At 42.9% G+C, this 13,211-nt stretch overlaps 1 protein-coding gene across 3 annotated transcripts in view; it reads right to left on the reverse strand.

Moving 5' to 3' along the window:
* Positions 1-4,214, reverse strand: part of igsf9bb (immunoglobulin superfamily, member 9Bb) — a 117,610-nt gene extending 113,396 nt beyond the window's left edge. For all 3 annotated transcript variants that reach the window (XM_056409077.1, XM_056409068.1, XM_056409086.1), the window contains exon 1: positions 4,021-4,214. In XM_056409077.1, coding sequence (XP_056265052.1) covers positions 4,021-4,084 — 64 coding nt within the window. In that variant the 5' untranslated portion in view covers positions 4,085-4,214. The remainder of the gene's footprint in view (positions 1-4,020) is intronic.
* Positions 4,215-13,211: the final 8,997 nt, after the last annotated feature.

Consider the following 13,211-nt stretch of genomic DNA (forward strand, 5'->3'; position numbering starts at 1 on the left):
CGGAAGAAATCACTTTCATGATCACAGAATGGAGGAGCTGCGGTTTAGCTAGATTGATAGATAGATAGTTAGCTAAAATAGCTAGATACACAGATGGATATATATATATATATATATATATAATTAGTGTCTTTTTGTAGACACTTACTTACAATATGCGATAGTGCTGTACATTACTGCTGTACTGTATTTAATATTGTTTTGCTTCTACTACGTTTCACTTCGTAATATATTGTAGCGACCCTGTGAAGTGGCTGTCAATCACAGTGTGGCACCGTGCGTGCTGGTCGAGGGGGCGTGCCTGTGATTGGCGGAGTAGAGGGAGGCGGGTTAACCTGTCGGAAAACGGGAGTTAAGGGTGGTTGACGGAACCATTGTTGTTGACGTCGACCTGCTAAGCTGAGAGGAACACGCTGTCTGTGTTGGTGGATGCCCAATAAAGGGAGGATTAATAACGCCGTCCCGCCTCCGTGTCATCAGTGCCATAACGTCCGAGACGTTACAATATCATGGTATATAAGTGTAATAGGTTACGAAGTGAAACGTAGTAGTAGCAAAACAATATTAAATACAGTACAGCAGTAATGTACAGCACTATCTTATTGCATATTGTCAGTAGTGTCTACAAAAGACACTAATTAATATATATATATATATATATTAATTAGTGTCTTTTTAATATATATATACACACACATCCATCTGTGTATCTAGCTATTTTAGCTATCTATCTAGCTAAACCGCAGCTCCTCCATTGTGTGATCATGAAAGTGATTTCTTCCGCTGTCCGGGCACTTCAGTGGAGCTTGTCACTGAGTCGTCGCAGACTCGTCACTGCGCAGACATGCCGCAGACGCGCCTGGCCGACCCTCCGTCTGCTGGCACTTTTTGACTAGTAGTGGCACTTTTAGACTAGTAGTGGCACTTTTTAACTAGTAGTGGCATCTGCTGGCAACTGCTGGCAACTGCTGGCAACTGCTGGCAAGTGCCGGCAAGTGCCGGCAAGTGCCACTGAGTAGCTGCGGCACCTGCTGGCAAGTGCTGGCAAGTGCCACTGAGTAGCTGTGGCAACTACTGGCAAGTGCCACTGAGTGCCAGCGTCGCTAGGGGGATCTCGCCCCTACTGGTTTAGGCAGGACGTTACATAATTGCACATCACGTGTAGCCGGGCCAAGTGAGCAGACATTGAAACCTGCAAGATGTTTGGTGTGGAATAAAAAGTTTGCAAAGCTTCTCCTCTGCTCATCATCTAATCGAGATGCTGAAGCACAGACGCTGTTCCACTTTCCTCCATCTCGCTCTTGAAGATGAGTGGTAGGGGAGGTGGAGGGGGGTAAAAGTAGCAGGGATTCCTTTTCTTATTTTTTTTTTTATAAGAGTGAGGTGCTGCTGCAGATTTAATTGCTCACCACTCAACTGCATGTTGAGTCCAGCGATTAGAGGATGATGTTAGGGCTGCAACAACGAATCGATAAAATCGATAAAAATCGATGATTAAAATAGTTGGCAACGAATTTCATCATCGATTCGTTGTGTCGCGCGATTATTACGGCGCTCAATAAGTCACGGAGTATAAACAAAGTTGAGTTGAGCCCAGAGCGGCGCAGGGGAAACAATAGCGGAGGGAGAGGAGAGAACGCTGCGTTGTGAGAGCCAATCAGCGCTGAGCTGCTCCTCTGTTGATGAATCTAATTGGCTGCTGCTGCTCACGTGGCGCTGGATGCGGAAGTCATTCACGTCGTCGGAGACATTCACGGAGCTAAGTGCGCCTACGGGTGACGTCATGAACCCAGACACCAGGGCGCTACATGTCACGACGTGTGTGGCATTTCCACAAGAGTATAACGTAGAAAACGTGGTTATTTATTCCGTGGCGGATAGCGGGAAATATTTGTCCACGGAGAAAGGCAACGGAGATAAGCCACGACGCTACTCGCTGTGAGTGCTGCGCGTGCAGACAACATTTAACGAAGCGGAGCAGCGTGTGCGCTCTGATCGCTCTTTTAATGAAATATCGATCCTAAAAATATGCTAAATCACATCGTTTTTAACGTACGGGTACTTTGTTAGTATCGCTACACCGTGCAGCGTGACAGCAGCAGATGTAGCGGACTAACATTCAAGCTAACCTAACTTCCCAAACGCTGTCGACATCTGAACGCTGATTGGCCGAGACTCGACACGTCCCATCAAAGATGTTTTATTGCGAAGAGCACCACTTCACATTTTTTCCGCGTCTCACTGCATTCTCAACGGCAGCGGGCCAGGTGAAAAAAATTATAAATCGGAACGCGTCTCTGATATTGTTCAGGGGGACGGTCCACATGGGGACCACTGCTCAGGAGAGTAAAGCTGTCAGTCTGTTTGTGACGGTTCATCACCATGGTGACCAGTGAACAGGTTCATCACCATGGTGACCAGTGGATCTCCAGGACCTTTCCATGACTTTAAACCAAATTTCCATGATTAAACATTTTGTGAAAACTCTGTCTATACGTGACAAAGTGAGAAGATGTAATATTTAAACTAACAATGAGAATTCCAAAGCATACCGTATATATACCGTGTAAATTAAAATTTGAATAAAACTAATTTGCATTACTTTTACAAATATTTTGGGATATTATTTTTTTCAATTACTTTTCTAGGCCTGCTAATAGCCATTTAAAAATTCCAGGTTTTCCATGACCGTACGGACCCTGTTTTGAATAAAGGGTTGAAAATTTAAGTTTTTTTGTTTTTTTATCCGATTAATCGATTAATCGATAAAATAATCAACCGATTAATCGATTATCAAAATAATCGTTAGTTGCAGCCCTAGATGATGTCATTTTTTATTAGAGCTGTATTGTGTGTATTACTTTTGTCAGTTCAGTAACAGATTATCTATTGTCAGAATTCTTTTTTTTTTAAAGATGTATTAAATTATTATTCCATCACATTTCACTGGTTTCCGTTTTCTTTTGTGACCATTCAAATGCTAGTCATCTCAACCTTTGAGTTTCATACTGTCATAAGAATATATTTCTATTTGGGAAATTATGATTGCCAGCTTTCTTTATTTTCTGTTTTTGGATAGTCCAAACAACAGAAAATAATCCTAGCCCTCTACGTAGAGGTCAGAGGTCAGTTTGCAGGTGATCTCCAGCCCCTTGGTGCCATATTGTCAAACAACAACCTGTGCTCTTCACCCCAATAAAGCTCATTCAGACACCAACACCAACAACAAACAAACAAAATGCCGTTTCAAGTTGACATGATACATGTTATCGAAGTTGCAGCCCGGCTCCTCCAGCCCCTCGCTGCGGCCGCAAGCGCTCCCTCTAACGGACACACGGCAGAGAGCGGCTCCCTGCGAGGAGGGCTCGTCCACTCACCGCATTTTAATGGCACCCACAGCAGCGTCTTCATCACGTTTGCCCTTTAGCGTGTTCACGAAACGCCGACAGCCGCAGCTCAGTGTAGCCGAGCTGCTGCAGTCGGCCTCCCGCAGTATAAACACATGAAACCCGTCCCGGAGCTCCAGGAGAGCAAAGTCACACACACACTGGGAGGGATGTGTCAGCAGCCAGCCCCGCCATCTATCACCCCGCACACACACACGGCAGTTTCACACGCATGTCCGCATCTGTACACAGTGGACATAAGCTGGGGCTCCTCTTTAAAGAAGAAGAAGACGAAAGGTTTTAATTAGAGGAGTTCCGTATCCGTCTGTGACAAGTCATTTCCCGGTGAACCGGCCCGGTCCGCTCATCAGTCGGCGGCCTGGGCTCTGCTCAGGTGATGAACACATGAACTTCATGGCGTGAAGTGGGACATGTTTTTATTAAAAACATATAAAAACGACATATTCAAAGTTAGCAAACGAGAAAGCGGGAAAACATTTGTTGTTGTTGCTGTTTGTTTGTTTTTTTAAAGAAAGAAAAAAGGGGAAGTTAAAACTTGAGCATTGGACGTCATTGGACACACACACACACACACACACACACACACACACACACACACTGCACTTCGACTCACCTTGAGCCGCCGTTCCTCGGGTGCTGAATACACTTGCTATCAAAGTGGCCACATACCAAATCATAGTACTATTGCCGGCCAGAAATAAACCTCATCATATCTCAAAGTGCCCCTTTCGGTCAGGCTCTCATCGCCGAGGGTCCCAGGACGAGCTGACGCGGGCCGGTATCCTGTCTTCTTGTTCACCGAGCCCTGGACACTTTCCCATCGGAGGCTTTCCCCACTCTCTTCCCCTCTCCTCCGCTCTCCTCTCGCATCCTGAGACGGATCACCTGCGCCAATGGGACGAGAGCAGACGACGCAGTGAAACCAAGCGCGAGCTCCTAGATAACCGCTGCCCCGCCTCCGCACTCGTCCTATTGATGGGCGTGGGAGGAAATCCGGCCGCTGATTGGTCACCTGCGCTGCCTGTTTCCCAGATGGCGTGGTGCGTTCACTGAATACGGTGGTACTAGGAGATTTTCACGCTCATGTCAAAGGACGCCACCTCAGTGTGCGCCTCGACGAGGAGGACAGCTTGCTTTTGTCATTGATGGATTGTTCACCCTTAACTCATTTCAATTTATATTAATGACACAATAATCATTATTGAACGTTTTTGAACACCAGCGAAACGATTTAATAGTATGTCTTAGAAGCAACACATTACCATTTTATTTCTTCTTTTATTGCTATAATTGTGTTGCATGTGTGTATTTGTATGTACTTTGTAACGTTGTGTTAAGAAGTGTTGTATGAATAAAGACATTACTGTTTTTATTATTACAGCATGCTACAGAGGAAAAAAATACAAATCCTAAAACTAGAAGGTAGAAGTTATGCTCATTAGCATTTATAAAACCTTGTGGTAACATGGTAACTATCCTAAGGCTTGAGTCAGGCTGAAACTTCCCATCACAAGGACGAGTTTTTTTTTTTAATGAGTGAGTTCACCCTTTATTATAAGCTATGCCTTCACAGTATCTCAACCATAGTTGGCAAAATTCAACAGGTGGTCCCCCTGTCTCGGCATCCAATGACCCCCCTCCCACCTGCTCGTATACAACTGTAAGACAACCATTGCTCGGCTGTGGGTGTTTATGCCTTACACATCATTTAGTTCGGTGCTGAGGATTCGTCATTATATCTCGCCTGTTTTTTTCACGTAGGGCCTGAATGCAGCACCGGAGGGATCCGTTTTAAGGTGGGTTGGAGTGTGAAGCCTGTGGCGGAGCTGCGGTATCATCCTGCGCATTTAGACGAGAGGAATCCTCGAGCCTGACTGAGCGCATCATCATATGGATCACTGCCATGTGCTATCCTTACAGTCAAATCCATTTGGGAAAAACTTTCCACAGTGGATATGACTTAAGCACTGTGATGCAGAAAAGACCACCGTGATCATAGAACACCGACCAAAACTATTTAAAACAAACAACTTGAATACAGCACGATTCATCTTCATTGATACAATTACATTTCAATTCGATTCAATTTCCTTCAGTGATTTATTCACTCAACCGACTCATTCGGCCCTGCTCATAAAGCATCTTCTGACTCAGAGTCACTTCTCCACCTCCACGTCTCAAGGACTCCCGGCTGCTCCTTCAGGAGGAGGAGGTTCCAGTACAGGCCTCCAGCAATATGACAAATACATCAATTCAAAGTCATTCGAGGTCATGCTGTTCTTCTCATCATTCGCTCTTCTTATTAATGTCCAAATGTAATCAGCTTGTAAATTTAGTTTTTATCCACACATTTTTCCTCTGCCGGCCAAATGATGACAAATGTGACATAAGTCGCCTTGTAACATCAGATATTTGTTTTCATTTACAAAAATGCATATATATATATATATATATATATATATATATATATATATATATATATATATATATATATATATATATATATATATATATAATATCTGATACAAACAGTATAATATGTGCACAAGAAGAAAGCACATCACACAAGTAGGCATATAGGGTAAATCATATCAGACGACAACTTTGCTTCTATAAAACTAAATCGTAGCTTTCAAGTTATTTGATCCCTACAAACTTGGTATTTATTCATTATATTGTTGAGTCCTCAAACATGAGTCAGCATGTTTGCACTTCCGGTTCCCTTTAAAAAAAAAAGGAAACGTTTGATGGGTCTTTGTTTCGATGCCTGAAATAATGTCTCCGTTTAACACAAGTTCAATATTTTTACGGTTTGTCCGTGCTGTGACAGTGGAGTAGTTTGTTTATAACCTAACGTTAACTTTATACTTCCTAACTTGTCCCCTCACTTCATATGTCATTTTATGCTAACCATACAATACTAGCATTGGGAACCTGGTAGCATACTGAAAGCATTGCGGTGAGTAAACAGCCTCACAGTCTAGATTGATGAAGTCCCAACATGGTGATGTGTCACGTTATACTACAGGCACAGCACAGTCTCTGTTGTTTATAGCTAATTCTACAGAGAGAAAAATGAACAAGAGAATCAAGTTGTTGGGGAAAAACAACAGGAATTGATCATTCAAAAGGTTTTCTCCGCTCCGAACGTTTGTACATTTGTGAACCTATGTGGGGAACATAAGATGTTATTGTTTTTACACTGACTAGAGATGTTAACGTAAAGTAACATTGTGAGGCGAACATCCAGGTACAAAATATCCTCTCTCACTCCGTCACAGTCTTTTTTTTCTGGGCGCCACCTCGATCACGCTCTCTCCCTGAGGCCTGAGAGTCCTCAGGTACTTGCGTTGGCTCGTTTTCCTCATGAAACAGCCAGGAGAGTATGGCATGTCAAGTCCCAGCATGTCAGCCCCGTGACCAACTCGCTACAGATGCAGCCGAAGGGCCTTTTTTTTCTGACGCTCAACAGCTATTCAGAACGCCGCGGTGATGCGAGAGCAGCCGTGTCTCACACAGCTAACGGTCACGCGGAGCAGTGTGCTTTAAAAGAGCTGTGTGAAGTGCAAATGGTTTATTCAAATTCAGCTTTCATGGCTGCTCTGTGATCTACTCACACTCAGCTTGCGTCAGCTTTTTAGTCCTCCCTAGTGACTAATGAGCCAGGTGTGACCTTTAGCTGTTGGTTGTGGCTACAGACTGTGATATACTGTGTTTATATATGAGGTGATGAGGAAAACTGAAGTGCTGTCATCTCAGGATGACATTAAGGGCAAACTGTGGAGAAAAGAGGATGAACAGACATTGTTACTAATCCATTCGTCCATCGACAAATCGGCAACATATTTCTAAAACTGATCAAATAAATCACGCCTTAATTCATAAATACTGAACATCGACTGGTTCCAGCTGCTCAAATGTCAATGTTATCAAAATGAGAAAGGACTGGAGCCCACTGATTGATTTGCAGCGTGTGCAACAGACCCATGCACGAGAAAAAGTCATTAGGAACCATTGTCTGGGGACCCTGAATGAAAACTAGATTGGCTTCAAATCGAGTAAGATGTTCAGAAATTACACTGGATCAGGGACAATTCTGACATACTGGTGGCGCTACAGAAAAATACAAGTTTACCATCAGTGGTCCAGCATCGACGAGATGTCTGAAGAAGAAGAGAATGTTGATGAAAACATCACATGGTGTATGCAACTTTGATAGTTGAACATGTAATATACTGTACATTATAAATAATATTGTATTATTCATTAGTTATTAGTATTATTATTATTATACATACTTTAAATTAGGTATATATAATAAATTGGATGTAGTTAAGCTACTGTTGCCATGTGACTGTACAACCCTGCAAACGGCATTGTGACAAATTGGATAGTTATTTGTGACTTTGTTAAAAAATGTGTCACTTTGCAGAAGGTGAACTGAATGAATCCGTGTGCTGAATGTCTGGAGTGGGTTTCTGTCTGAAACGTGTCACAAACTGAAATAGCTGGTCAGAAAGACGATGGCACTGAAACACTGGCACGTTGATCGTGGGCTTCCCGTGAGGGCTTTGTGTGACCTGCTGAGGGAGCTGGCTAATGTGGAAACAGGTTTATCACGTGCCTGGGAGCACTTATTCTGGACTTGGGAGCGGATCAATGCCCCCCCTTGTAGGAGTTCGTCAATACGGCTCCAAATGTTGATCCAGCACAGTGAGACTCACTACCTCATGTTGGACCATGGTTAGATTTTGAAATTCCTGACGATGATCACCCTGTTTTTTGTTGGATTTGCAATTAGGAAACAAATTAACATATAATTATCAACTCCTTCAGGGTATGTTATGGTCGTAAAAGTCTTACATTGCTTTACAGCCATGCTAGTGGGGAGGCTTTATCGATGGGGATGTCAGCCAGCTTCTCTGTTGCTGCACCAGCATCTCTACAACTATTGGATAGATTGTCATGAAATATTGGAAAAACATTCATGTTATTTCATGCCGGAAGGCTGAGGGGAGTGGAAACAGGCGAGCTGGTGAACGGGAAAGTCAGGTGACCAGGACATTTGGGAGAGTTTAACAGCATTATGTGGATGGAGAATGGCAATTCTAGGGGGCTGAGTTAATGAGAAAATAAAGTATGGGAGGCAGAAAGGGGAAAGCATCAGGACTCAAGATGTCTTCCGTCGCAGATAGAATATTTTCGAAATACCTCCGGTGATGAAAAATGGCACGCATGTGCCAAAAGACATCAGTTGCTCGGATGGCCTCGACTCCAAATATGGCTGTGATGATGATGATGATGATGATGGCTATTGCCTCACGCTGATTAAAAATGTATTTCCTTCCCAGAAAAACAAATCATTCAATTGCTTTAGTTTTCGACTCTTGTTTGTAGACAGCTGTGTGTGGGTCCTGGGGTCATTGTAACTAATAGCTTTCATAAATATAGCAGTACAAGTATGTTAACCAAGGTACACTTTCAAGGTAGTTATACTTTATTATATGTGACTTAATCCTTCTTCTCCACCATATTTCAGATGGAAATGTGTACCTGTTTACGTTTTAATTTAATTTAATTCAATTCAGTTTATTTTGTATAGCCCCTTTATCACAAAATACAAATTTATCTCAGAGGGCTTTACAATCTGTTCACATACGGCATCCCTGTCCCAGGACCTCACATCGGATCAGGAGAAAATCTTTCACGGGGAAAAAATGAGAAGGAACCTTCAGGAGAGCAACAAACGAGGATCCCTCTCCAGGATGGACAGAAGCAATAGATGTAATGTGTACAGAATGAATCATTACAGAGTTACAACACATTCAATGAATATGACAGAGTGTATGAACAGTTGGTAGTAGGCATGGACCACGATCCAGACCTCCGCCATCCATCAGGCAGATGGATGTAGAGAGGAGGAGTGGGCGGGGCATCAGCAGGGCCATGGCATCAGACCCAGCCAGGTCCAATGGACCCTATGAGACGTGAAGTCACAAAGACTCCGGAGAGGAACCAGAGTTAATAATTTGCAATGGAGAGATGAAAATTCATCCATAAGGAGAGAAAGAAGAGGAGATAGGTGCTCAGTGTATCTTAACACGTCCCCCAGCAGCTTATAAGCCTATAGCAGCATATCAAGGGGCTGGACCAGGCGAACCTGATTCAGCCCTAACTATAAGCTCTGTCAAAGAGGAAAGTCTTAAGTCTACTCTTAAACGAGGTGACTGTGTCTGCCTCCCGGACTGAAGGTGGAAGCTGGTTCCATAAAAGAGGAGCTTGATAACTAAAGGCTCTGGCTCCCATTCTACTTTTTAAGACTCTAGGAACCACAAGTAGTCCCGCATTTAGTGAGCGCAGCTCTCTAGTGGGGCAATATGGTACTACAAGCTCCTTCAGATATGGTGTGTCACCGATCAAGGCTTTGTAGGTGAGGAGAAGAATTTTTAAAGTGATTCTTGATTTTATGGGTAGCCAGTGCAGAGCAGCTAGTGCAGGAGTGATGTGATCTCTTTTCTTAGTTTTAGTGAGAATACGAGCTGCAGCATTCTGGATCAACTGGAGGGACCTAAGAGACTTATTAGAGCAGCCTGATAATAAGGAGTTGCAGTAATCCAGTCTCGAAGTAACGAACGCGTGAACCAATTTTTCTGCATCTTTTTGAGACAAGATGTGCCTGATTTTTGAAATATTACGAAGATGAAAGAATGCAGTCCTTGAGATTTGCTTTACGTGGGAGTTAAAGGACAAGTCCCGATCAAAGATAACGCCAAGATTCTTTACAGTGGTGTTGGATGCTAGGGCAATGCCGTCTACAGAATCCACATCACCAGATAATTGATCTCTGAGGTGCTCAGGGCCGAGTAAAATTACTTCGGTTTTGTTTGAGTTTAACATCAAGAAGTTGCAGGTCATCCATGTTTTTATGTCTTTAAGACATGCTTGAATTTTACTTTGCTATATTTTCTTTATACTGACTAGTTTCCTTTCAGATGATCATTTTACATTTACAAAAGCATATGATAAGCTTATGAAATATAATACATTGTTGAAGATTAAACTAGTCCTCAACCCAACTTCTAACTTGTGGCCCCTGCCATCAAGGCAGTGTCCACTTCTCAGAATCCTAGTTTAATTTTAACACTTGTGTATCCCAACTTTATAGTTTCTTCTTTCCTACCAGATGCAACCAGAGCTTTTACTTTTGATACTTTCTGTAAACTTTGCTGCTATTTATTCTGTACTTCTAATTTTTTGTCATGGAGTATTTTTGCATGGTGGTATTGATTATTTACTGAAGTTAAAGTTGTAGATATTTGTCCTACCGCTGATCAATGACATATTCATTTGTTATAATTAGCAGTTAATGTGGATATATTTTAAGCTCTACCTCCAAAGGATGAGTGTTCAGCCACACAACGTCTGAAAGGATCTGCAGATCATTGAGACACTAAATCCATTTATTAATAATTTATGGATGAGATTAACTGCATCCAGCCAAGCAAAATAAAGTGAACTATAGCTTGTTTCGGCTGGAGCTTCTCGCTCATCTGGCTGGTGATCACAATGTTTAATGCTGGATTAATATATATTTTTATATCACAGTAACAATGGATCAAATGTGAAATATTACTTGGCGAACCCACAGATAATGATCACATTGATCTTCTGGACTTTCATAGAAACAAAACCTCAGCCGGTAGATTTATATAGAAGCACAAACTCAACATGTACATTCATTCAAGAAAAAACCATACATAGAAAAGATTGTGCATTTGGATTATAGAAAAATAATCGTGACTTAATTCGATCAATCAGAATCGGTGCGTGACAAAAAAACATTTAGTTCTGGGGATGTCAGGGACTGAGTCATTGGGGGTCTGAGTCATTGGGGGTCTGAGTCATTGGGGACCTGAGTCATTGGGGGTCCCGCTCTGTTGATGAGACCAACTGGAGACGAGAAGAAACCGTTTCTTTGGTGTGAGGTCTTGGTCCTGATGGACCGCAGCCTCCTGCCAGAGAGGAGGGACTCCAACAGTTTGTGTCCAGGGTGAGAGCGGTGAGCTACCATCTTACCCGCTTCAGAGTTCTGGAGGCAAACACGTCCTGGAGGAAAGGCAGATTGCAGCCAATCCCCCTCTCAGCAGAGCGAATGATACGTTGCAGTCTGCCCTTGGCAGTGGTGGCCATTGTTGAGTTTAACGACTTTGACTTATCTTGGATTCCTAAATGTGCCATTGAAGCCATAACCTACATCTGGCAGTGAAAGTGGTTACATCCGTTAATCCAGGGGATTGAGCATCCCGTTGTGGCTTCACCAGTTTGTTCCAGCAACTCTTTGGGGCGGCTGTAGCTCAGTGGGGTAAGGGGGGTCGTCCTGCAACCCCAAGGTCGTCGGTTCGATCCCCGCTCTCCCCATTAGTTGCAAGTCGAAGTGTCCTTGAGCAAGGCACTGAACCCCCAGTTGCTTCCCGGGCGCATCACTGCAGCCCACTGCTCCTTAATAACTAAGGATGGGTTAAATGCAGAGAACTAATTTCCCCTTGGGGATTAATAAAGTATATATCTATCTATCTTATCTTTGTCAAGCACCCAGACAATCACCTCCACCGCCATTCTGGACATTCATTACATTTCGATCATAACTCGGGCCGTATTTGATCGCTTTCATTCATACAAGCTTCACATTCTCTGTCTTTGCACATGATTGGGATACAGTGGGAACTGGGTTGTATGAGATCAATTAGGGTTGTCTGCTGGCCTTCCCCTCGCTCTCTTTTTCTCACACAAACTCACATACACACACATATTGTCCCTCTTCGTCACCCAACCTTTCCCTACAAACCAGGAGAGCTAAAGGTCCAGCTGGCATGCAGCCCAGGCCTCCTCCCCCTCAGACTACCACCACAGGGAGTGAACCAAAAAGCACGAACACAATGATATCCAGGTCACCACACATACTGTGGCAAGATACAAAAGAAGCACACTGATGCATATCCTGAAAGTGTCATTTCAGTCCCACATTGTATATGACACTATTGAGGGTCTTCTCATGCTTGGCTATAAACAGACAAGGAAGGTACTAAAATCCTCTTTTGTTTCGCTCAAAACCTGTCGATATTCATGTTCCCGACAAGATAAAGCCTTCTAACTCAGACAAGCATATAATCACAAGAATCATCGTGATGCATTTTAAAAGAAATTAGACTGTCCAGGAACAGGAAACACATCACAAATAACAAAGATGGCTGTATATGAAAAGAGAGGAGGACCCAGGATGGATCCTTGAAGAATCCCATGAGTCAATTTAAAATCAATAAGAACAAAAACAATCAGATGCACAATAATTAAGTACAACTTTAAAGTACAAATTTCTTCTGTATATTGAGATGTTTGGGAGCACATTTAGGCTTTCGTGATCGCAGAAGTGAAATACCACATTAAAATCATGCCAAGCTGACTAAAAGCTCACAAGCATCGGTTGCTACAGTGAAACATGCCAATTATGAATATCTTGGTAAAAAAAATGTTTCAGATGGAATGCGAACTATTTCTAATAAGCATTACAATTGTAATGAGCAATTCAACACAATAACCAACTGATGATGGGATTTGTTTCAACCTATTCATCCACCCAGGCCTCCTACCTCATCACCTACTACGTCACCTGACCTGCACTCCCAGCAGTGATCAACCGGAAGAGGAGCAAGAAATGTCCTCAGCTGATGATTAACAGTCTCATCTCCCTGAGGTCAATAGGTTGGATAACATGTATTCTTCTTTATGTGTGATAAAGGAGAGAGT

Source organism: Pseudoliparis swirei, chromosome 3 (genome assembly GCF_029220125.1).
Source record: "Pseudoliparis swirei isolate HS2019 ecotype Mariana Trench chromosome 3, NWPU_hadal_v1, whole genome shotgun sequence".
NCBI classification, from domain to species: domain Eukaryota; kingdom Metazoa; phylum Chordata; class Actinopteri; order Perciformes; family Liparidae; genus Pseudoliparis; species Pseudoliparis swirei.